We start from the raw sequence: 22,386 nt of genomic DNA on the forward strand, positions 1-22,386 counted from the left end.
TTAAGATTTTGCTTGAAAGGAGATTCTGATGCCTTTCTAAAAAGTTTGAAAAGACCTGGACTAAGTAATCTGAAAGTCCTTTTTTCTTTTTTAATATCTTCTCTGGTCCAAGAACACTGCTTTACTCTGCAGGGTTCAGACCTTGGGAACGTGGAATAAGACCTCTTCCCTAGCCTACTCAATCTCGATGGCGCCACCTGCTGGTGACCCCATGTATAACTAAAGGGGAATTTCTAAAGTTTGTAATCAAACTTTTTTGCTCCCATACTCTCTTAAAGCAGAAGCTCCATTTCGTCCAGATAATTTTTTTTGCCCTAGACCAAAAGAAATACTTAACAGTTTAATGTATCAAGTAACTATTCTAAACATTCAAAAAATGTTTAATATTTTAACAACTTTGTAGTTATTTGAAAAATACATTGAAAAAATATTTTTATCTCATTCTTAAATAACTATCCTTTCAATGGATGTGGCCTGTTGGACACTGCACAGTTCTCAAACCTTGGAATCCTACTGAACAAGGACACCCTCATTTTCTGTTACATGTTGGTTTTCTTATGGTACTTGCTTTTGTCATAGCAACTACTGAAAAACCAGATTGTAGAAATATTGAACTATTTAGAGTTAGTAGTCTTTACGATAAATAGCCAATTAGTGTTGCTGTATTTTATTCAGAAAGTTAAAGTATCCCTTGCTTTGCCTCTGTGAGCTCATCACAATGACCCAGGGTGCCTCAAAGCCCAGTTTAGGAACTATGGCTTTGAAGTCTTGAAAAGCCATGAAATCTCTTGTATGTTTCTACATTAATAACTTCAGATTTTCTTCATACATTTAGATTTTTGCAAAGTATATTTTCCTGCAAATTATAAATATTATGTTAACAATATTTACATAATGTTAATAATAATAATTTAGACTATGTTAGTCTAAATAAAACTGTCATACTATTTTAAAATATATCCAAATGAAATCTAAATGTAGCAATTTAATACACAAAATCATTTCAAAAATACATGGGGCATTTCTTTAAGTTACAACTCTTAAATGATTCTTATAGTATTCCTTTTTCTCTTGATTTTGTATTGCCATCTTATTTCCCTACAGAATTGTATTTTAGTTTTTAAAATATTTTTATAGTTGAAAGTCTCTGTTTGGATCATTCTGCTATACTTCTCTGCAACAAGAACATAAATTAATTTTTTTATTGTGGCTCTGAATCATTATGCATTAATCCATATGGAAATTATCTTTATAAATAGTTCACAGTTGCCCCAAACAACATAAATATTTTAAAATGTTGATACAAAATTGTTTTATATGAAATAAATTTTATTGGAAGTGCTTCTTTTAGATTTTTATAATTAAATCATGTAGCCATCAGTGAACATTGTTTATTACTGTAACAAGACAAAATTTAGTGTCAGTTCTATTTGTGTTTTATTTCCTTGTTCACATAAATAAGTAAATGGGAATGGAAAGAGTTTTGCTAAAATAGGAATTCTTTGAGTTCTTTCTGAATTATATGCCAAGAACCAGGGTGATCTGTCATCAAAACTGACATTTTTAATTGTCAATTGACAACTTGTTGAGTCCTTTAGCTTTGTGGGAAGGAAGAATTGGAAACATGTAACTTAAAAAAACAATTTTTGTAACTCAGTCCTCTGTGCTTCCTGTTGAGCTTTGGGATGAGTCTAAAGTAAGCTGAGTGGAGTAGTTGTGAAAGGGGACCTCAGCCTTGATCATTCAGGAAAGAGTTTATGAGGAAGTTGAATTCCTGAAAGTGATTCTTTTAAAACCCTACATGCCTGTCACCCTTTTGAAAGACTCAAGAATAGGAGTAACCCAACTAAACACTGTTTGCTCTAGAATGCTCAGCATGCTTTTCACTAGAAGGTTCCATTTAAGGTCTTTTTCTAGTAACTGCCAACATGGAGATTGTTCAGATCTTTAGTGGTTATTGGCATAGAAAATATACTGACTTACTTTAACTGTGGAAAAGGGGGAAAATACTGTACCCTGTCTTATGTAGATCTTCATATAATTTATAGAACATGTTTATACACATTATCTCATTTGAGCGCTGTATGGTAAGGTAGATGGAGATTTGAAGCAGAAATGAGGAATGAGTCCGGAGGACTTTGGTGCATGTTCTGACTCACAGAGCCTGTGAGTATTGAACAGGCACCACTAATTCCTTCCTCATTTTCTCTTTTCCCAACAAGATACTTTAGCTGTGTAGCTTCTAACATTGTTCTGTCACCATAAACCCTGTCTTAATACTCTTTCTTCCTACAGACTCAGGAAATCTTTTTTCCGCATTTAAAAAATAATTGAAGTATAGTTGAATTACAACGTGGTGTTAGTTTCAGGTGTACAGCAAAGTGGTTTATGTATTTTTCATATCAGATCAGATCAGATCAGTCGCTCAGTCGTGTCCGACTCTTTGCGATCCCATGAATCGCAACATGCCAGGCCTCCCCGTCCATCACCACCTCCTGGAGTTCACTCAGACTCACGTCCATTGAGTCAGTGATGCCATCCAGCCATCTCATTCTCTGTCGTCCCCTTCTCCTCCTGCCCCCAATCCCTCCCAGCATCAGAGTCTTTTCCAGTGAGTCAACTCTTCGCATGAGGTGGCCAAAGTACTGGAGTTTCAGCTTTAGCATCATTCCCTCCAAAGAAATCCCAGGGCTGATCTCCTTCAGAATGGACTGGTTGGATCCCCTTGCAGTCCAAGGGACTCTCAAGAGTCTTCTCCAACACCACAGTTCAAAAGCATCAATTCTTCGGCTCTCAGCCTTCTTCACAGTCCAACTCTCACATCCGTACATGACCACAGGAAAAATCATAGCCTTGACTAGACGAACCTTTGTTGGCAAAGTAATGTCTCTGCTTTTGAATATGGTATCTAGGTTGGTCATAACCTTCCTTCCAAGGAGTAAGCGTCTTTTAATTTCATGGCTGCACTCACCATCTGCAGTGATCTTGGAGCCCAAAAAAATAAAGTCTGACACTGTTTCCACTGTTTCCCCGTCTATTTCCCATGAAGTGATGGGACCGGATGCCATGATCTTCGTTTTCTGAATGTTGAGCTTTAAGCCAACTTTTTCACTCTCCCTTTTCATCAAGAGGCTTTTGAGTTCCTCTTCACTTTCTGCCATAAGGGTGGTGTCATCTGCATATCTGAGGTTATTGATATTTCTCCCGGCAATCTTGATTCCAGCTTGTGTTTCTTCCAGTCCAGCATTTCTCATGATGTACTCTGCATATAAGTTAAATAAGCAGGGTGACAATATACAGCCTTGACGTACTCCTTTTCCTATTTGGAACCAGTCTGTTATTCCATGTCCAGTTCTAACTGTTGCTTCCTGACCTATATACAAATTTCTCAAGAGGCAGATCAGCTGGTCTGGTATTCCCATCTCTTTCAGAATTTTCCACAGTTTATTGTGATATGTGTGCATATACACATATGTATCTTTTTCATATTCCTTTCCATTATGGTTTATTACAGGATACTGAACATAGTTTCCTGTGTTCTACAGTACGACACTGTTTATCTGTTTTACATATAGTAATTTGTATCTGCTTACCTCACACTCCTAATAAGCCTCCCTCCCCTGACTCATGAAATCTTAAGGAAGTTATTGGTAGCTAATAGACCTTTATAAGTATGGCCAGAGCAAAAAAATAAATATTGGCAAATTCTTAGCTTGTACAGTTTTATCAGAGTGAAGGAACAGGGAAATTCCCTGGTGGTGCAGTGGTTAGGACTCAGTCTTTTCATTGTTGTGACTTGGGTTCAATCCCTGGTCAGGAAGGTAAGATTATGCAAACAGAGCGAAAAAACCTAGGAAAATTTCCATTAGGAATTTTGTAATAAAAAATAATGGTAACAGCCACTGTTTATTGTATTCTTATTTAGGAACCAGGCACAATACTGAATACTAGATCCATCAATCAGTATCTTCTTTGGAATATTCATAGCTTGCAGACCCCCATTATTCCTTTCAGGATCCCTAGAGGAACCAGTTGAGAAAAACCTTCATCAGAAGCTGGGGTTTCTTCTCTAAGATGCCTTGAATTTGTGTGGAGGAAGCTCTGTTTCTGTAGTTGACAATTTTTGGAGCATTTGTGGGGCTGGGAACTTAAGAGCTTTCTCTTTAAATGTAGGGAGGGTATAGATCCTGGAGAAGCTAGACCCTAACTCCTCTTGTGCTCCTTAGGATGGAGTCCACAGAGAAGTGTGAAGCCATCATCACCCACTTTAATGGAAAATATATTAAGACACCCCCTGGAGTACCAGGTGAGGCATCTGGGAATCAGGCTGAGAGGCCACAGGTTATGACTTCTGTGAAGATTCTGGAGGCTTTTTGCATGAGTGAATGGGCTAAATGAGGTGGGACTCAGCTGCCTGTCTGTTTTCTCTCTCGGCAGCCCCATCCGATCCCTTGCTTTGCAAATTTGCTGATGGGGGTCCAAAGAAACGACAGAACCAAGGAAAATTTGTGCAGAACGGACGGGCCTGGCCAAGAAATGGAGACATGGTAAGAGGCCCTCTCAGAGACAAGAATACTAATGACATTAAAATGGAATGGATGGGACTTCCATGGCAGTTTAGTGGTTGGGACTTGGCTTCCACTGCAGGGAAGGCGGGTTCGATCCCTGGCCAGGGAACTAAGATCCTGCATGCCGAATGGGGATGCCAAGGCAAAAAAAAAGAAGGAATGGAAATTTCCATGGCTTGATTCCTGGGGTAGGCTTGAGAGCTCCAGTATGTAAATGAGCAATGCTGGCTACTTCACACACTCTTTAGTGTAAATGGGATTGTGCACCCTTCACAAGCAGGAAAACCCTGGAACAGTTACTGTGGGGACTAGTCCAGACTTGGCTTTTAATCAGTTGAACCAAACGCTTCCCCAGCCTTGAAATTCTGGGCCTGCTCCTGTTCTCACCTAAGCGCTCACAGTGTGCGCACTGTGTTCTTTCTTTCTAGGGTGGCATGGCTTTGACCTATGACCCCTCCACGGCTCTTCAGAATGGGTAAGGGTGTCGTATGTAAACAGCCTGCCTGAAAATGCCATAGTCGTGTGTCCAGGCCCTCGCATGGATTGCCTTGATGTTCATGGCTGTATCTGTCAGTGGGGGCCCTTGCTTTGCAGTTTCCTGACTCCTTACTGATGTGGTCCCTTCCTACAGGTTTTACCCAGCTCCTTACAACATCGCCCCCAACAGGATGCTCACTCAGTCTGCACTGTCCCCGTATCTTCCATCTCCTATGACGTCATATCAGGTACGTTCATGCCCAGAAAAGGGCTCGGGGTTTGCCCTGCCATCGTGTTTTAGGCTGGAAACAACTTGCTGTTTTTCCCATTGTTTCCTTTACACAGATTATATGCAAACAGTTTCACATAAAAGTGTAACACATGATCCCCTTACATGCATACAGGCTGTTGTATGCATGTACTTTGTACTCTGTATCCACCATTCCCACAAGCAAACCCATGTTAGTTTCCGCCTTTTTTTGGTCATTTTCATATACGTATAAATATATGGTTTTGGAAGTCATTGTTTATGTTATAAAAATTTGCCATATTAAATGTCTTTTTTATACTTTTCCCACATAAACCAGTGATTCTCAAAGCGTGGTCCCTGTACCTGCAGTATCAGCCCTACCTGGGTATTTTTAGAAACAAATTCTTGGACTCCACCCTAGATCCAGAGGAACTCTGGGGGATGAGTCCTACTAGCCTGAGATTTAACAAGCCCTCCAGGTGGTTCTATGCAGCTCTGTTCTAATTATTTCTTTTTAATAGTCACATTATAGTTCATGCTGCATAAATACCAGAATTCTTTCACTAGACCACCGTGAAGGGCATTCTTTGGATTTCAGTTTTTTTCTGGTACAAATGATGCTCTGGTAAACATGCTTTTGCCTGTGTCCTCACAGATGAGTGCTTTTGTTTCTAGGGGCTAGAGTCCAAGGGGTGAGGTTGTAAGGTTGAATGATACACAGACTTTTGGCTTTATAGATGTTACAGATTTCTTTCCACAAAGGCTGCCAAATTCATGTTCCCACTGGCAACATATGAGAGGACCTATTTCCCTCCAGCCAGAGGTGGCATTGCTCTTGTAAAGTTTTTCCTATCTTGGTAGGTGTAAAGTACAGTGTTGCTTTAATTTGCACTTCCCTGACTGAAGCTGAGTTTAAGCATTTTTGGGTCATATTTTGATTTGTTCTTTCCTGATTACTCTTCATATACTTGGCCCATTTTCCTATTCATTTGTTCTTTTCCCATCAGCTTATAAAAACCATCAATATTATTGGGACGTCTCTGTTGGTCCAGTGGCTAAGACTTTGTGCTTCCAGTGCAGGGGCCAAGGTTCTGTCCCTGGGTAGGGAACAAGATCCCACTTGCCACAAGTAAAGTTCCTGCATGCTGCAGCATACCACACATAAGACCTGGCCCAGCTAAGTTAAAAACCTCAACAGTGCACGCTCTGGGACATTCTGAAGGCTAGAGGGATTTATTTCTAAGTTACCCACATACACGTGTCAGACTTTCCTGGCTTGCTTCTGGGCAAGGAAGCAGGCTCAGCTATGGTTTTTTATCACATGATTTAAAAAAGAAAACTATCAATATTATTGGAATTTCCCTGGTGTTCCTGTGGTTAAGACTCTGAGTTCCCAATGCAGGGGGCACAGTTTCAGTCCCTGATCAGGGAAGTAAGATCCTGCATACCTGGCCAAAAAAAAAAAAAGCTATTATAAGTGCTAATCTTCTGAATGTTATCTTTGTTACAAGTTTTTTTCCAAATTTTTTTCCCACTGCCTTTGTGGTCCTCAAACTTAGGCTGTGCATCAGAATCAGTTGGAGAGCTTTATTCAGTTCAGTTGCTCAGTCATGTCCCACTCTTTGAGACTCCATAGACTGCAGCACGCCAGACTTCCCTGTTCATCACCAACTCCCGGAGCTTGCTCAAACTCATGTCCATCGAGTCGTTGATGTCATTAAACCTAGGTCAGAGAGCTTATTAAACGTACTGGGCACCACGCTAAGAATTTCTGATTCAGCAAGTCTAGGGTGAGAGGCAAGAATGTGTATTTCTAACAAGTTCCCAGGTGTTGCTCCTACTGCTGGTCCAGAGATCATACTTTGGGAATCACTAGTTTTTGCTATATACAAAAGTTTAACGTTTGTATATAGTTAAATATGTCTGCTTTTTTTTTTTTACTTACAGCTTTCGAATTTCTTGTCTTAATTCAAGAGGTCTTCTCAGTCTGTACATTGTTCATGTGGTCCCCAGGATTTATTTCATTGTTTTACATTTAAATGTATAGTTACCAGGAATTTATGTTTGTATATGACGTAAGATAGGGGTCCTATTGTATTCCCTTCAAAGTATTCACCAGTTGTCCTAGCACCAAATTATTAAATAATCCATCCTTTTCCTGGGCTTCCCTGGTGGCTCTGCCAGTAAAAAATCTGCCTGGAATGCCAGAGACCTGGGTTTGATCCCTGGGTTGGGAAGATCCCCTGGAGGATGGCATGGCAACCCACTCCAGTATTCTTGCCTGGAGAATCCCCATGGACAGAGGAGCCTGGCAGGCTATAGTCCATGGGGTTGCAGAGAGTCAGACATGACTGAGCGACTAAGCACATCCTTTTCCCACTGAATTGAGATGCTACCTTTGTCATATAATAAACACTGGAATTTTTTTCTGTATCCTTTATACTCTTCCAGTGATCATTGTATCTGTTCCTATTTCAATAATTTGTTAATTTGATTACAGTGGCTTTCATAGTATGTTCTAATATTTAATAAGATAAAACCTTCTTCACTCTCTTTTTCATACTTTTTTTTGTTTTTTTTTTTTTTTGCATCTGTTATTCTGTGTAAGTTTATGATCATTTTATCTAATTTTTAAAAATCTGTGAGGGAGGGCTTTAATTGAAATTACGTTATACCTATATATTTAAGAGAATTGACTACTTAAAACGTACAGTCTTTTCACTTAAGATGTATTTCTTTTCATGTTCTCAGATCTTTGTTATGTCCTTCAGTAGGATTTTAATTTTGTTTATGTAGGTCTGTACTTTTTGTCGTCATCTTCAGGTGCTTATTGATACACCAAAGAGAGGTTATTGATTTATGTTCATCTATTTTGTATACAGCTCACTTAGTGAATCCTCTTATTACTATTAGTAATTGTTTAATTTAAATCTCTTAGGTTTTCTAGGTATAGTTATATCACTGATGCAAAATAATAGCTCTCTTTTCCATTTCAATTTTATGCCAGTGGTATCCCAATTGTATTTCTTTGACTCCACTACCTAATAGGTTACTATAATTGCAGTGTTTTTAATGTGGGTTAATGCTTGCAGCTAAGTTTTTGGTAATAGCCTTTAATATATGTAAGTAGTTTCTTTTTAGTCTCTGTTTTACTTTGTGATATTTTTTAAAATTTATTTTTTGGTTGTAACTCTCGGCTCTCAGAATCTTAGTTCCCCAACCAGGGATTGAACCCAGGCCATGGCAGTGAAAGCTCTGAGTCACATCACTGGACCTCCAAGGAATTCCCTACTTCATGAATTTTTTTTTTTTTTTAAAGTAAATGGCTGTTGGATTTTATAAAATGTCTTTTCAGCATCTAATATTACACTGACTTTTTCCTTCAATTTTGACTTATGTTTGTAGAGTTTCTGATTTTGAACAATCCCTACATTTGTGGAATAGATCTACTTGTTTATCAAGATGCATTTCTAGCTTCTCATTGCTTTTTTTCTTTTAAAATTGAGATGTAAATTACAGACTATAAAAGTTTTAGAGTATGCTAGTCAGTAGTGTATATTTATAGGATTATGCAACCATCACTATTATCTGATTCCAGAATGTTTTCATTACCTCAGAAAGAAACTCTGTGCCCATTGGTAGCCGTTCCCTATTCTTCCTTCACCCTAGCCCCTGGCAACCACTGATACACTTTCTGTATCTACAGATTTGCCTCTTCTGGACATACTGTAAAAGTGGAAGCATATAGTAAATGTCTTTTGTGTCTGGACTTCTTTCACTTAGCATATTTTCAAAGTTTATTCATGTGTAGCATGTAGCAGAACTTGATTCTTTTTTATGACTGAATCATATTCCATTGTATGGACATGCCCCATTTTGTTATCTGTTTATCAGTTGATGGTCGTGTGAGTTGTTTCTACCTTTTGGCCATTATGAATAATAATAGTCATAGTATTATTGGGTAATACTGCTATGAACTTTTGTGCACAGTTTTTGTGTGGACATATGTTTTCATTTCTCTAGGGTACATACAATTACTCAGTACCTATTAACTCTACATTTAACTTTGTGAGGAACTGCCAAACTGTTTTCCAAGGTCACTGTACCATTTTACATCCCCACCTGCAGTGTATAACATTTGTTATTCAGTCCTTTTAAAATTGTAGCCATCTAAGTGGGTATAAAGTGGTAACTCGTTGTGACTTTGATTTATATCTCCCTAGTGACTAGGGGCTTCCCTGGTGGATCAGCGGTAAAGAATTTGCCTACAATACAAGAGATGCGGGTTCGATTCCTGAGTCAGGAAGATCCCTTGGAGGAGGTAATGGCAATCCACTCTGGTATTCTTGCCTGGAGAATCCCAGGAACAGAAGAGCATGATGGGCTACAGTCCATGGGGTCGCACAGAGTCGGACACAGCTGAGTGACTAAGCACAGCGCAGCAGTGACTAACGATGTTGAGCCTGTTGAATGTGCTTGTTGGCCATTTGTGTATCTTCTTAGAGAAATATCTACTCAGATTCTTAGCCCATTTTAAAATTGGGTTACTTGAAGTGTAAGAGTTGTTAATATTTTAAAAATATTCTTAAATATTTCTATTTTCTAAGGGGGCACTGAAATTGAAATTGTTAGTTGCTCAGTCATGTCTGACTCTGCGGCCCCATGGACTGTAGCCTGCCAGGCTCCTCTGTCCATAGAATTCTCTCAGCAAGAACACTGGAGTGGGTAGCCATTCCTTGCTCCAGGGGACTTTTCCCACCCAGGGATCAAACCCGGGTCTCCTGCATTGCAGGCAGATTCTTTACCATCTGAGCCACCAGGGAAGCCCCACACTCCAAACTTACTTGTGTTTTGCTGAAAAATATCAGATCATTGGGTGAAGTAACAGTCTTCAGGAAGTTAACATTTTTGTTTTGTTTATTTTCGCTTCCATTAGAGAGTAACTCAGACATCTCCTCCACAAGCACCTAGCCCGTCTTGGATGCACCACCAGTCATACCTCATGCAGCCTTCAGTGAGTGTTCAGAAGTGGGCAAAAGCCAAAGTGCCAATTTGATGTAAAAGAAAACAGTGGGATTTGATGAAAGGAGGTGTGGCTGTGAGTCCTGGCTCAGTCTCTCGTGTGACCAGGTGTCTGACCTTACATTCTGTGAGTTTACTATTCTTAGACAAGAACGCCTCCAGCCTGGTAGGCAGAGTGCATGTTCCTGCTGCAGGGCCAGGTGGTTGCTTGCCTGTCATTTTCCAGGATTTTTAAATGTCTGTCAGCAGTGGTTCTGGTAGCCATGAACCTCTGCTTCCTGCAGCCTCACAGGATGCTGCCAACTAACTTTGCCCTTTGCTGCTGCTTCTAGGGTTCAGTTCTGACACCAGGAATGGACCATCCCATTTCTCTCCAGCCTGCCTCCATGGTGGGACCTCTTACCCAGCAGTTGGGCCACCTCTCTCTCAGCAGCACGGGCACGGTAAAGCAAGATATTCCTCTTATAAACTCCTGCCACACAAGGAACACCTGTGTAAGACTCTTAGGTTTAAATACTCTTGGATAAGGTTGGGAATGACTTCACTGTCATCGAGGACACACTCAGAAAAGGAGATGGACTGTGAGCGAGGAATACAGCCTTCTACTCTGAAACTCATTCGTTTTAACTGATTCCTCTTCATGTAACTAAAGGATCAGTGCTCCTGTCTACGTATTATCTAGTAGGGGTTCACACACATCTCTTGAAAGCCTTATCAGAATAGTAATAGGAAGAATGGGTGAAGCCTGATAGGTTTCTCGAAGCTCAGGTGCATTCTGGTTTGTGGAGGAGTGCTTAAAACAGAGAGGGCAGTGCGTTGAGAAAAAGCAGAAGATGGGAAAGAGGAGGAAAAGCAGTCATGTAGGCAGAAGTCTCTCTAAGCCAGTGTACTTCAGAGTCATCGGAAGTGCTTTTAAAAAGCACAATTAAATTAGAATCTCTGGAGAGGGGACATAGGCACTTACAGTTTCTAAAGCTCCCCAGGTGTTTTAATTGTAGCCAAGAATCACTGCTCTGAGCCTGTCAATGCATCTCATTCCAGTATGTGCCAACAGCTGCAGCTATGCAGGGAGCTTACCTCTCCCAGTACACCCCAGTGCCTTCTTCCAGTGTTTCAGTTGAGGTAAGAACTTTATAGTCTCTTGGGGTTGAAAAGGAACAGAGGCAGGTTTTCCACTGATCAAAATCTTCCTCTCGCAGTGATGCCGATTCTGTGTTCATAAATAGCTGGTGGGTGTGTGAAGAATACAGGAAGGAGAGACTTAGTGCCTTTGACTGAGGCCCTTCCTCTCATTTAGCCGGACAGCAGTTAACCCCAGGGTGCTGGCTTGCGTTGACCATTGTGCTCTGGGATGAGGATAGGTTGCTCTAAAGTTGGGAAAGTGATGCTGTGAGTGTGCATGTGTGTGTGTGCACTCGCACAGGTGTGTGGCAGTGGGTAGGTCGGGGAGGGCACTCAGCGTAGTGAGGCTGCTTCAGTGGGAGGTGAGGGAAGGATGTGCAAGTTGACTCGCCTGCCTTGCCTGTGGTACAGGAGAGTGGCAGCCAGCAAAGTCAAGTGCCGGTGGATGCACCCTCAGAGCATGGCGTCTACTCTTTCCAATTCAACAAGTAACAGTGGTAAGAAACACACACCGAGGGCGGGGTGGGCTGAACAGCCTGAAATCAGACTGGTTCTCATGCTTGTCGCTCCGCCTCCCCACTCTCTCTGGCTTATGCCTCTTTTAGGGTTTCCCTCCCCGTCTTTGTTGAATATAAAAGAATTCTTGGATATGCTGATGCTCCAGACTCCAGAGGGCTGACCAGGAGTACAGCCCTTCTGTGGGCCCAGCTGAGGACTAACACTTGGTCATCGGTTTTCACAGGCCTGGGCCTGGAAAGAGAAATCTGCACCCCCGCCTTCTGCTCTTCCTCCACTCCTGGTGGAGCCTGGGCGGGTGTTGGCTGTCACCGTTTGTGTGTGCTGCAGTCAAGGACATCAACAAAACTTCTTTTCTTTTGTGAAGAAAGTTTGCTGTTTTGCTTTTAACTGCAATATACTCTTATCCTACTCCAAAGAGACATGGTGCCTGGAACTTCTTCCCTTCTTTGTGAAAAACCATTTTTGATGTGTTGGACTTTTTTGGGAAGGCTTTTTTTTTTATAAACATTATTTCTTAAAAAAAAAGATGTGGTGCTAGAACATTGATGGAGTCCTTTGTGGGCCCTTCTTACTGAGTTTAGCAATGGACTTTTTTTGTGGGGAGGTGTGTGTAAGAATACACAGATTTTCAATGTTTTGTTTTATAAAGCTCTTAGATCACACATCCCATCGCTTCTTCACATACATTTTATGCCTTCTTTTCCTCATCCAGATTGTTCTTTTTCTCTTTTCCATACAGCAGAACCTGCTTACTTTAACCTCTTTACAGCTTTTAATTTTGTTATTTCTTTTATGAATGAAATTTCCTATGGAATTTGGAGGGGCGGGGCAAGGAACAGGGAGACTAAGCAGGCAGTGGAAGCAGCTTTTCCTCCCTCTGCCCTTCCGGAAGCGGAGCCTTGAGCCTTGACCTTGGCTAAGGAGACAGTTCCACAGCCTTTGGTAGCCATCTTTGATCCAAATTGGGATGAAGACTAGGTTTTCCCTGGCAAGTTCCAGAGGAACAGACCTACTGACTTCTAATTCTTCTCACTGCCGAGGCCAGCACCACACCTTCTGAGAAAATGTCTTCTCCAGCTACAGCTTTTCAGGAATACCTGCTTTTTGCTTCCCGGAGGATCTTTTCTGCCCTGGGTCTCAGGGCCCCTCTCTTCCCTGTTGCATGTCATTGCCATGCTCAGAGCCTTTGCATTTGTGACCTTGCTGAATCCACTTGGGTTCCTTCCCCACTGTGGACCATCAGCAGCTTCACCTTTAGACCAGTGATTCTCAGAGAGGCCATTAGGCAGTCTCTGGAGACATTTTTTCGTGGTCATGTCTGGGCGTGAGGCTGTGTGCTGCTGCCATCTAGTGGCTGAAGACGAGGGATGCTGCTGAACACCCTGTAGTGCACAGGAGAGACCTGGCTCCCCGGACCAAAGAACTCTGACTCAGAATGTCAGTAGTGCCACCGTTAGGAAACCTTGATGAAGACAGTGTCAAGCCTGCCTGTGTACCAAAGGACTTGGTAAATTCCCAGCCCTGGACACACAGTGCCTTTTGAGCCCCAGGCAACTAGTTGAGAGAGAACTGAGGTTCTTGAATTTTTCCCAGGCTTTGACCTTTGGCACCTCTATGTATACAGCAAGGGCTGCCCTTGAAGGGTTCAGGCCACGTGCACACACACATTGAGAGGGATCGAGGTGGGGGCTGGTCTCTGTGTGTGTGTGTGCTATGCTGGGGTGGGAAAGGACAAAGTTCTTTGTAACTGTCCAGAGCATTTGGGCCCCTTTCCCAGGGAACCAGGATGTCAAAAATAATTTTCCTTGTGGAAGGACAGCAGGGAGCTAGGAGAGAAAAGAGCAATAAATCCCATCTCAGTATTCCCAAGGTCAGGAGCCCTTCACAACAAGGCTCTGTTTTGCTCTTCAACCCCATCTTCTTCTGCAAAACCTGGCTACGTACCTGGAGACAGATTGGAGGAAGCCTTTGCCCATCGGTCCTGCACCTTCTCTTCCCAGTCACTCCCTTCTACACTGAAAGGAGAGTGCTGCTCTCCTTCACTTCCAGGTCAGGTACGTTTCCCCCAGACAGATGGAAAGCCCGATGATGGAGAATGGGGAAACAGGTGTTCAGTAGGCTGGCTGTAGGGAGAGGAAGGAGATGCTCCAGGGCGGGAAGAAGCTGTGATGTCAGTTGTACACAGAGCTTGGGCCCAGCTCGCCCTTCCCTTTGCCCATCCCAGAGTTGAGAGTCCTGATGCTCCCCACCCCCAAGTCCTCTTGTGCATCCTCAGGGTGAGGAAGTAGAGGCAGCAGACAGCAGGTAGGGGATAATAGGTAAGATGGAAAATATAAAAGATGAAATTGCTACAGTTTTCTCATGGGTAATTTCCAACCTCAGGAAGGCTTTATCTGATGTAAAACAGCCCCAAGTCCAGTAATCTTCTGGGAGGGTTTGCCTGGGCAGGTAGCTCTTGTTTCCGAGTCTCTAGTCCTTAGTCAGAAAAGTACACCATAGGTCTCTTCAGGGGCCCTGAAGAAAAAGAGAAGAGTCTAGTTCAGCTAATTAATAGTAGTTTGGGGGAACCTTGCTTTGCTAGGAGGTTTAGTGAAAGGAGGGCCTTTCATATACAGAAGCTGTTGACATTAGTGCTGCCCCTTCTCTGCCTCTCAGAATTCTTGGTTCTACTTTCTCTGTATTTAAATGTTTAAATGGCTCTTATTTTGCATTGTTTTGTTTTAAAATTATGAAGTTACCTTTTGTCCGTTTTCCTCATGTGAATCTGCTTAATGGATTTTATTAATGAATGTTTCTGGTTTGGGCATGGGAAGCGATGGAGTGAGAGCCTGAGGTTATTTTTGTAGTGGTTAATGGCATCGTGGAATTTTGTTTGGACCCTTTTGGGTTGCACTCATGATACTTTCCCCCTAATTGTTAGTTCATTTCTGACAGTTCATAACATGATTGAGTGGGAAAAGGAGAAGGAATAAGGGCCAGTTTTTCTCTCTCAGAATGGCCCACTGGTGGCAGTGGAGCTGCTGAGGAATTACAGGGGCGTCTGCAGGCTCATAGCCCTGCGCTGGGCTCTTTAAACTATGCTAGTGTTTTCCGAATCCTGTCTTCATGGAACCCAGGTCGTACTCTCCCTGTACTTCACATCTCACCCTTGATCATTACAGTGCTCGTTAACATTCTTAAAATATTTTACTACTTGGTATTTTTCTCTTCTCAGTCAAATAGAACATACTAGAATCACTTTCTCAGATGATATAATCCTTTATTAGGCTTAGTGCCTGCCTGTCCCACCTCATGCCAATATTATTACTGCTCCTGTCTCACTCTGGATACTCAGACCCGAGGCTTTTTGGAGGAGGGTTTGGGTCGAGGTTAGGGAAAATGTAGAAATGACATTGGGGAGAGAGGTTATTTTTAGAGTATTTTAAACCAAAGGATTGGAAGAGCTGCCCAGGACTAGGAAGCCTAGTGGCTCTAAAGAGTAAATAAATACCCCTTGTCAGGAATAGATGGTGTAGTAGGGGGACATTACTTGCACTGAGTGTGAGGACTAGACTTTGTTGCTTTACTGACCCGCCCTGGATCAGGCCACCTCAGCCCAGTTCCATTCTTCTTTTCCTGACTTACTGATCAGTGAGCTCATTTAGCCCCTTGGTGCCTGCACTGCTTATCCCCTGCTGCTTCAGTGTCTGCCGTTTGGGGTGCCTACTTGTGGGTTGTTATTTTGCTCCACAAAGGTGCAGTGTGAGGGCTTGCTGGAATGGAGTGTAAACATCTAAAAGTTCTTTCGTGCACGTGCCCCACCTTCTGGGAGAGCAGCAGCATTGCACTTATTAGCAGTTTACCTCGACCTTCTTGGCCTAGGGCAATAAACTTGGGTCAGTGATCAGGTCTAAACTTGTCCCCAGGCTCTGCTAGACCAACTTCAAAGAGGGTGGTATTATGACAGCCAGTCTGTAAGGGCTAGGTCTAACCTTGTGCCTTGCCACATTAACCCCTGCCTGATTCCCTCCTAAACCAACTATGCCATTTCTGTGCTACCTGCTTTTAACTCCTTCCAGGCATTAGCAGATCTCGCCTTCACCCTCGCTTTTACCCTTTCCTTTTGTAGGAGGGTCTTCTTTCAACAGCTGAGCCAGGCCTGTGAGCTCTATCCCCCTTCTCCTCTTTGCTGAATTCTGCGGCACCTCCCTAGAGGTGCTCCCCACGAGACTAGTAATGAGAGAGGTAGGTGCTCTCTCAGCCCAGCTACCACTGCTGCTTCTCCCTGGCCTGTCCACTTCCATTTCAAATGAACCTCCATTCTCCAGGCCCACAACTTCCTTGTCCTTGTTACAGATCTACCTCACAGTTCCACAGTTCAACACGGGCACAAGCACCTGGTTTACACGTGTTTCCCCTTTACTGTCTGTCCTTCCCTTCACAAGGGTTAGGAAACTGGGGGCTAGAAAGGGCTCACAATCAAATGCAAGAATTCGTTATTTCTATTTCTGGAATGTCTTTGAGATTTTTACCTCCTTTATTCACCCTAGAATAGTGTGAACTCTTCAGTTAGATATTGCTGTGGTAGGCCAAATGATGACTGCTTAGGATATTAAGTAATGCTTGGGAGCCACCCCCAGAACACCGGCACTGAAGCAGAACTTATGACTTGTTTAAGTTTGCCAGTGGCTGCCACTAGCTGAGAAGGTAAGCATGCACCAAAGTGGCCATCTGAGGTTTTTGGAGGGTTGAAAACAGAGATATTCCTTCTCCTCCTATTCCAAGTTAGAGGGTCACCAAAACAAAACTTCCAGCCTTCAGTGTGATAAGCTTTCCCAGCTTGTAAAAAGTTCTCACAGCATTTACTGGTGTTTGCATCCCCCAACACATACAATTTCGGGGGTGGTGAGTGCACTCCTACATGCACTTACCACCTTGGACAGGAAATAAGTTTAATTATTCTCAAAACACATTTTGTAGTTTTTCTTTATCCAGAGGTTTCTCATTTTATACTTTTGCCATGTTTGTGCCAGTGCTGCCCACTCTAATTTTCTGACCCTTGGTATTCTCATGTTTCTTCCCTATAATTTGGTAGAACTTTCTCTTATTTCAACTTGTGGAATAAAACACAAAATCTACCTCGTGGTGTCTTATCCATGGGTGGGAAGCTGGGGAAGGTGGTGATGAGCACATACTTTTCCTGTATCAGGAACACAGGTGGCAGCCTTAGAAAGCCAAGGCCATGCCTCACAAGGTAGGAACTCGGCACACTTGAATCCTTTGTTACAGCACCTCAGCCAGAAGCACCCGTTTCATTCACATAAACAGAAATTCTGCCTTGGATGCCCCCTGGAAAAGGAAGGGCCAAGCCTGGAGGTTCAGAGAGAAATGTTGACACTTAGGGGCACACTGCTCTCCTGCTTGCTGTCTTCTCCATCAAACCAGTCATATAGTCACCCTGACACGACCCAGTTTTCCCCTTTAGGCAATTACAAGAACCTTTGTTGAAGGAAGATAAATACACGGAGTCTTTTGAGTCTCTATCAAATGTGGTTTTTATTCAACTGACAAGCACTTTTCTACAGCTGCACTTGTGGAACATCACATGGCAAAAACAGGAGTTTTTTTTATCTCTAGACTTTTTTTCCTTTTTTTACCTTATTAAAAATGAGATTGGTCCTAAAAATATAGAAAGAAATAAATTTAAATTCACAAAAAACTGTACATTATCAAAAAGTCACTAAAACACCACATTTGGTTATATAAAAAGTCAAGTCCCTTTTGTTGTAAAAGGAACGTGGAAATTTGTTGGTGTTGATGGTGTGGTTTCTTCCTGTTACCAGACTGATGGGAGAAGGGAAACAGGGGGGTAGGGGTGGGTTTTATTTACTTTTAAAACTTGCCTTCCCTATCAAATACTCTCGTCAAGAAGAGAAAATCCACCTAGCTCAAGGGGCAGTGAAGATGAGAAAGAAAAGTGAGAAATGGCCCCTTTGATCATGCCCTGTCCCACCCCCCCATCAACTTCCATTCCAAACTGAGGCTAGGACTCCACCCCACCTTCAGAGTGCCTGGTCCCTAGGGAAAGAGATGGAGCTGGGAGAGGAACACAGCAGGAACAATTGAAACTTCACTCCCCCGTCCATCTAACCTCCAACAGTAAAATTAATCTAGAACATTTTATACTGGGGAAAACTGCCGTGGGGAAAAAGAAGAGCCCCCAACTATAACAGTTCCAAATGCTTGACTAACACAAAGTTTGTTACAGAGCAGTTATTTAGATAAAATATAAATATTTATGCATAATATAAAGTCAATTCAAATATTCTTCAATCCACCTCTTATTTAAAAGCAAAAAAAAAAAAAATCTCAAATAAAATTAAAAGTTCTGAGGTTTATATGACAGAAAAGGCGACTTTAGAAATAGGCTAGGGGTAGAAGGGGCATAAAGAAAGAAAGGGGTTGCCCCAGGACCTACACTGCCCCCACCCCCTTCAGTGGCAATTCAGTGCTGCTAGAAGTACAGGAATGCTCCCCCTCACCCGGCACCCCCTCTCCCACCAATGGAACATTTCTTGGGTGCCTCAGCTCTCTGCTTGGGCCAGCCAGCAGCCACCTCCCCAGTGCAAGTACCCGTAATCTCTGATGGGAGGGGCTCTGCTGAGCAGGAAAGCAGGGGGCCAGGGGCCCATGGCTATAGCTGGGAGTTAGCAGCTTTCCTCTGTTGGGGCTTAACTTGGGCATAGTCACATGTAGGGCAGTGGTGGACCCAGAGCCTCTCCTCCCTACTCATTTGTGCTCTGGGGTCTCTGCTACTGGGGAAGGGGTCCCAGGATGTAAAGGAGATAAGGGAAAGAGCACAACTAAACCCACAGAAGCTCATGGGATTAGGAAAAGATCCAGTTCTACCCCTCTCCCTGCAAAAGCTTAGGACTCAGAGCTACTGAAAGGAGAAGTTGTTCCTGCTAAAAGATTGCACAGTTTGAAGAGGCTGGAACAGAAATGACTGGGAGAGAGGGAAGAGACACAGCTTTGACCCAGAAAAACTGTTCCTGTGGTTTCCCAAAGACAAAGTGATAGTTTAAAACAATGAGAAAGGTGTCTCAATGGTTTGAAACAATGGGGAACAGATACTTGGGGAAAAAACTGAATGGATGCCACCAAAAACAGGGGCACAATCACATCCTCTCTCACTCACTCACACACCCATACACACCTCTCTCTCTGTCTCAGGCCAGTCGATTGCTACCTGGCCTCCATCTTGGGGTGTGCCCGAACTCAGCAGTAGTTGTCCCTGAGGAGTTCCCAAGAGGGAGGTTTGGGTAAGAGGTGGGGAAGGAGGCTGGAAGGCCCAGGGTCCAGGGTGCCTCCCTGCCCTCTCCCCAGTTTACTGAGTTTCAAAAAAGGCTAGAAACTCAGCATTTGAGGAGTATCCAACATTATAGAGGGGCTAGCTACTGGCAGGAAGATGAGGACAGAGAGAAAGACAGGGACCTCTGAACTTCTTTTTCCTTTGAAGGGAAAAATTTGGGGGAAGAGAAGGGAGGAACCCGTACACATAGTTTTACATTATTGGATGAGAGACAAATCTGAAGGGGAGAGGGGAGAGAGAAAGTGAGAAGCAGGGGAGGGACTGAACATGGAAGCAGCATGTTCAGGGCCCGGTGTCCGGCTCGACACACTTGGGAGTTAAGTCCACTTTACTGGCCGTCACTGCGGGTCCACACACAGTACAGAGTGTTTCTCGGTTTCACACATTCACTAGAACTATTGCTATTGTTAAATAGCCCCAGAATGCTGGGGCACGTACAAGGAAGGTGAGGAAGCTGGGAGGAGGAAGTAGGGGCTTCTTTCCTCCTCCTCTTATTTAATTAGGAAATAAAACAGAAAGGAAAAATTATTTTTTCTTTTTTGGCTTTCGGTCCAGAAGGACCTCATCTCTGCCCCTCTTATCTGAGGAACAAGAGGAGGAAAGGGAGAAAGGGTGTAAGGATAAGAAGATGTAGGGCGCTGCCAAGGGCAAGGTCAAAAATCAGGGTTCTCCCTCTGACTTGAGTCTGGACCCAGGGCAGCATCAGCAGGTGAGAATGGCAGGGTTTGTGTGGAGGGCAGGGGGCAATGCCACAGGGTGACTCCCCACCTCCCATGCCTCACAGATTGGCCTGTTTTCCCTGATAAAACTCCTCCCAGCGGCTCTCAAAGAAGCGGCGCATGATGTGTCCAGCCTTGCCCACTTCAGAATCATCTTCATTGAAAGTCTGGCAATTGTCAAAGACCAGCAGTGCATCAGCCGCAAACTCCTCTGAGCTGGTGTACCTGGGCAGGGGTGGAGACAGAGCTGTCAGCAGGGTACCAGCAATGGCAGTAACAGAAGAGCCAGGAGAGTCAATGACGTCTACTTACCCTCCCCGGAGCAGTCGCTCCCGCATGGTGGAAAAATCCATAGGGTTTTTGATGATCCGCCGGTACCCACTCACCAATCGTGGGTTCACAGGCTCCAGGAAAGGCCAAGCTGCATCATGGGACTCCATCTCCATCAAGATAATCCTATTATGAAACAGACAGTGATGATACACTCTCAGGAAGCAAACCACGGACCCCTCCTAGCCCTCTCCTCTGGAAAACGTAGAGCTGGTTGTCCCCAGAATTCACTCAACTCACTCGCAGAACGTGAGATCACTGTGATGGTTCCGCATGGAGACGCGCCGCCGCTTCGAGGGGGACAGCCCTTCCTCTGAGTACCGGGGCACTGCTGGGCTCTCTCGGCCCCTTGGTAGCAGCCGGCGCCGGCGGTTGTCACCCTCTGGGAAGGTCAGCACATAACCGCTTTTCCGCTTCTGGCCTCGTTTTGGGAAACCAGATTTCTGAGTCAATTCTCCTTCTACCTGCTGAGGATAAGAAAAAGGTGAAATCAGCCACAGCTGGAAATACATACTCCGCTTGCTCTCTACTTTATCACAATCCCTACTTGTCTGGGGGCCTCCCAAGTGGCACAAGTGGTAAAGAACTCACCTGCCAATGCAGGAGACGTGGGTTTGATCTCTGGGTCAGGAAGATGCCCTGGAGGAGGGCATGGCAACCCACTCCAGTAGTCTTGCCTGGAGAATCCCATGGACAGAGGAGCCTGGCAGGCTATAGTCCACAGGATTGCAAAGAGTTGGACACGACTAAAGTGACTTAACATAGTACTACTTGTCTGAGTGTGATTGAGGTTTCAAAATACTTTCATGCGTAAGTCAGTCTGTGAATTTATTACTCACCGTTTTGGGTTATGTGAAAAAGGAAAGTATAATCACTCCCATTTTACAAGGAAAACAAGTAAGGTGGTAAAATTTAAGTGACTTGTGCAAAAAAGGACTGGAACCCAGGTCTCCTAGCACGTCATCTGGAACCTTTTCCCAGGAGAGATGGAAGGCATGGGAAGAATGATATTTTTAAGACTGGTGGTAAATGGGATGAGAAAGAAAACCTCTGACTTGCTCGGGAGTGGACTGAGAGAGCAGAAGACGTACCTGGGCCAGACAGACAGCACAGAACCAGTCTCCTTCTGGGACAGCCTCCATCTTGGGCCGAAGGCAGTAAATATGGCAGCCACGGTCACACCCATCACAAAGTAGAAGAAACTCATCGTTGTCACCCTTCCGGCAGACTAGACAGGTCTGGACCAGGGTTGTAAGGAGTTAGGGTGAGCCCTCAAGCCTCCCTGCCTGCCACTCACCCCACTCATCCCAGCTGCCATCTCTTCAGCTCCCCAGGCTTCTCACCACTTTGTTGACAGACTTCTCCCAGGCAATGGACCTCTCCAGCTGGCCCAGGCACAAGCAGACTTGGGCTGCGCTCCGGCATCGCTCTAGCGTTTGGCGCCAGGCCCGAACTCGAGGGGTGATCTCGTATGATCTGATTGGAGAAAGTGGTGATTTGGGGATGAGAAGCAGGATTTATTAAATTGATTCCTTCTCCCCAAGACCAAGAACTGGAGGGTGGGCACTCACATCTCTGTAGGCGTACACTGTGGGGCACTACTGGGCGTGCTGAGCAGGGCCTTCTCCAGCACAACCTCATGAGCTGGCCACAGGGGCTCCCGCAGGTACCGCCGCTCCACATTCTGCTCCAGGGCAGCAAGTCGCATCACTGCCAGGTCCAGGGGGTTGGTAGTTTTACGCTGGGGTGCCAGACCTTCCTTGCCTCGACCCCGCCAGGTGATATCCTCCTGGGAATCAGCTAGGTGCTCACAGTAGGCCAAGTCTTCACGAGTAGAGTCTGGGCTGGGACATGTCCAGCCCTGCAGGTGGGAGAGAGAAATAAAACTCATTATAAAAGAAGGACATTAAGCACAGAAAAAGATATGACCCATTTAGGGTCATGGGAGGTCACTTTGCAAAATGGGAACCCTAGGTTTTTCCTAACAGGGTATAAGAGATTAACACCCTCTCCTCAACAACCCCCTAC

General features: G+C 44.0%; 2 protein-coding genes across 7 annotated transcripts in view; one reads left to right on the plus strand and one right to left on the minus strand.

Annotated features, from left to right (window-relative positions):
* RBMS2 (RNA binding motif, single stranded interacting protein 2) overlaps window positions 1-17,075 on the plus strand; it is a 78,246-nt gene extending 61,171 nt beyond the window's left edge. For 3 of the 4 annotated variants that reach the window (XM_010839262.1, XM_010839260.1, XM_010839263.1), the window contains exons 8-16: window positions 4,227-4,306; window positions 4,438-4,547; window positions 4,997-5,043; window positions 5,200-5,293; window positions 10,232-10,309; window positions 10,650-10,760; window positions 11,359-11,439; window positions 11,851-11,936; window positions 12,045-17,075. In XM_010839262.1, coding sequence (XP_010837564.1) covers window positions 4,227-4,306; window positions 4,438-4,547; window positions 4,997-5,043; window positions 5,200-5,293; window positions 10,232-10,309; window positions 10,650-10,760; window positions 11,359-11,439; window positions 11,851-11,931 — 682 coding nt within the window. In that variant the 3' untranslated portion in view covers window positions 11,932-11,936; window positions 12,045-17,075. The remainder of the gene's footprint in view (window positions 1-4,226; window positions 4,307-4,437; window positions 4,548-4,996; window positions 5,044-5,199; window positions 5,294-10,231; window positions 10,310-10,649; window positions 10,761-11,358; window positions 11,440-11,850; window positions 11,937-12,044) is intronic. The other variant, XM_010839261.1, reaches the window with a different exon arrangement.
* A 398-nt stretch (window positions 17,076-17,473) lies between these two features.
* BAZ2A (bromodomain adjacent to zinc finger domain, 2A) overlaps window positions 17,474-22,386 on the minus strand; it is a 35,058-nt gene continuing 30,145 nt past the window's right edge. For 2 of the 3 annotated variants that reach the window (XM_010839268.1, XM_010839269.1), the window contains 6 exons: window positions 21,930-22,219; window positions 21,702-21,834; window positions 21,450-21,596; window positions 20,599-20,825; window positions 20,341-20,484; window positions 17,474-20,253 (listed from right to left, as the gene is read on the minus strand). In XM_010839268.1, the coding sequence (XP_010837570.1) occupies window positions 20,088-20,253; window positions 20,341-20,484; window positions 20,599-20,825; window positions 21,450-21,596; window positions 21,702-21,834; window positions 21,930-22,219 (1,107 nt within the window). In that variant the 3' untranslated portion in view covers window positions 17,474-20,087. The remainder of the gene's footprint in view (window positions 20,254-20,340; window positions 20,485-20,598; window positions 20,826-21,449; window positions 21,597-21,701; window positions 21,835-21,929; window positions 22,220-22,386) is intronic. The other variant, XM_010839270.1, reaches the window with a different exon arrangement.

This window comes from Bison bison, unplaced genomic scaffold, assembly GCF_000754665.1.
Source record: "Bison bison bison isolate TAMUID 2011002044 unplaced genomic scaffold, Bison_UMD1.0 scf7180017864115, whole genome shotgun sequence".
Classification (NCBI taxonomy): Eukaryota; Metazoa; Chordata; class Mammalia; order Artiodactyla; family Bovidae; genus Bison; species Bison bison.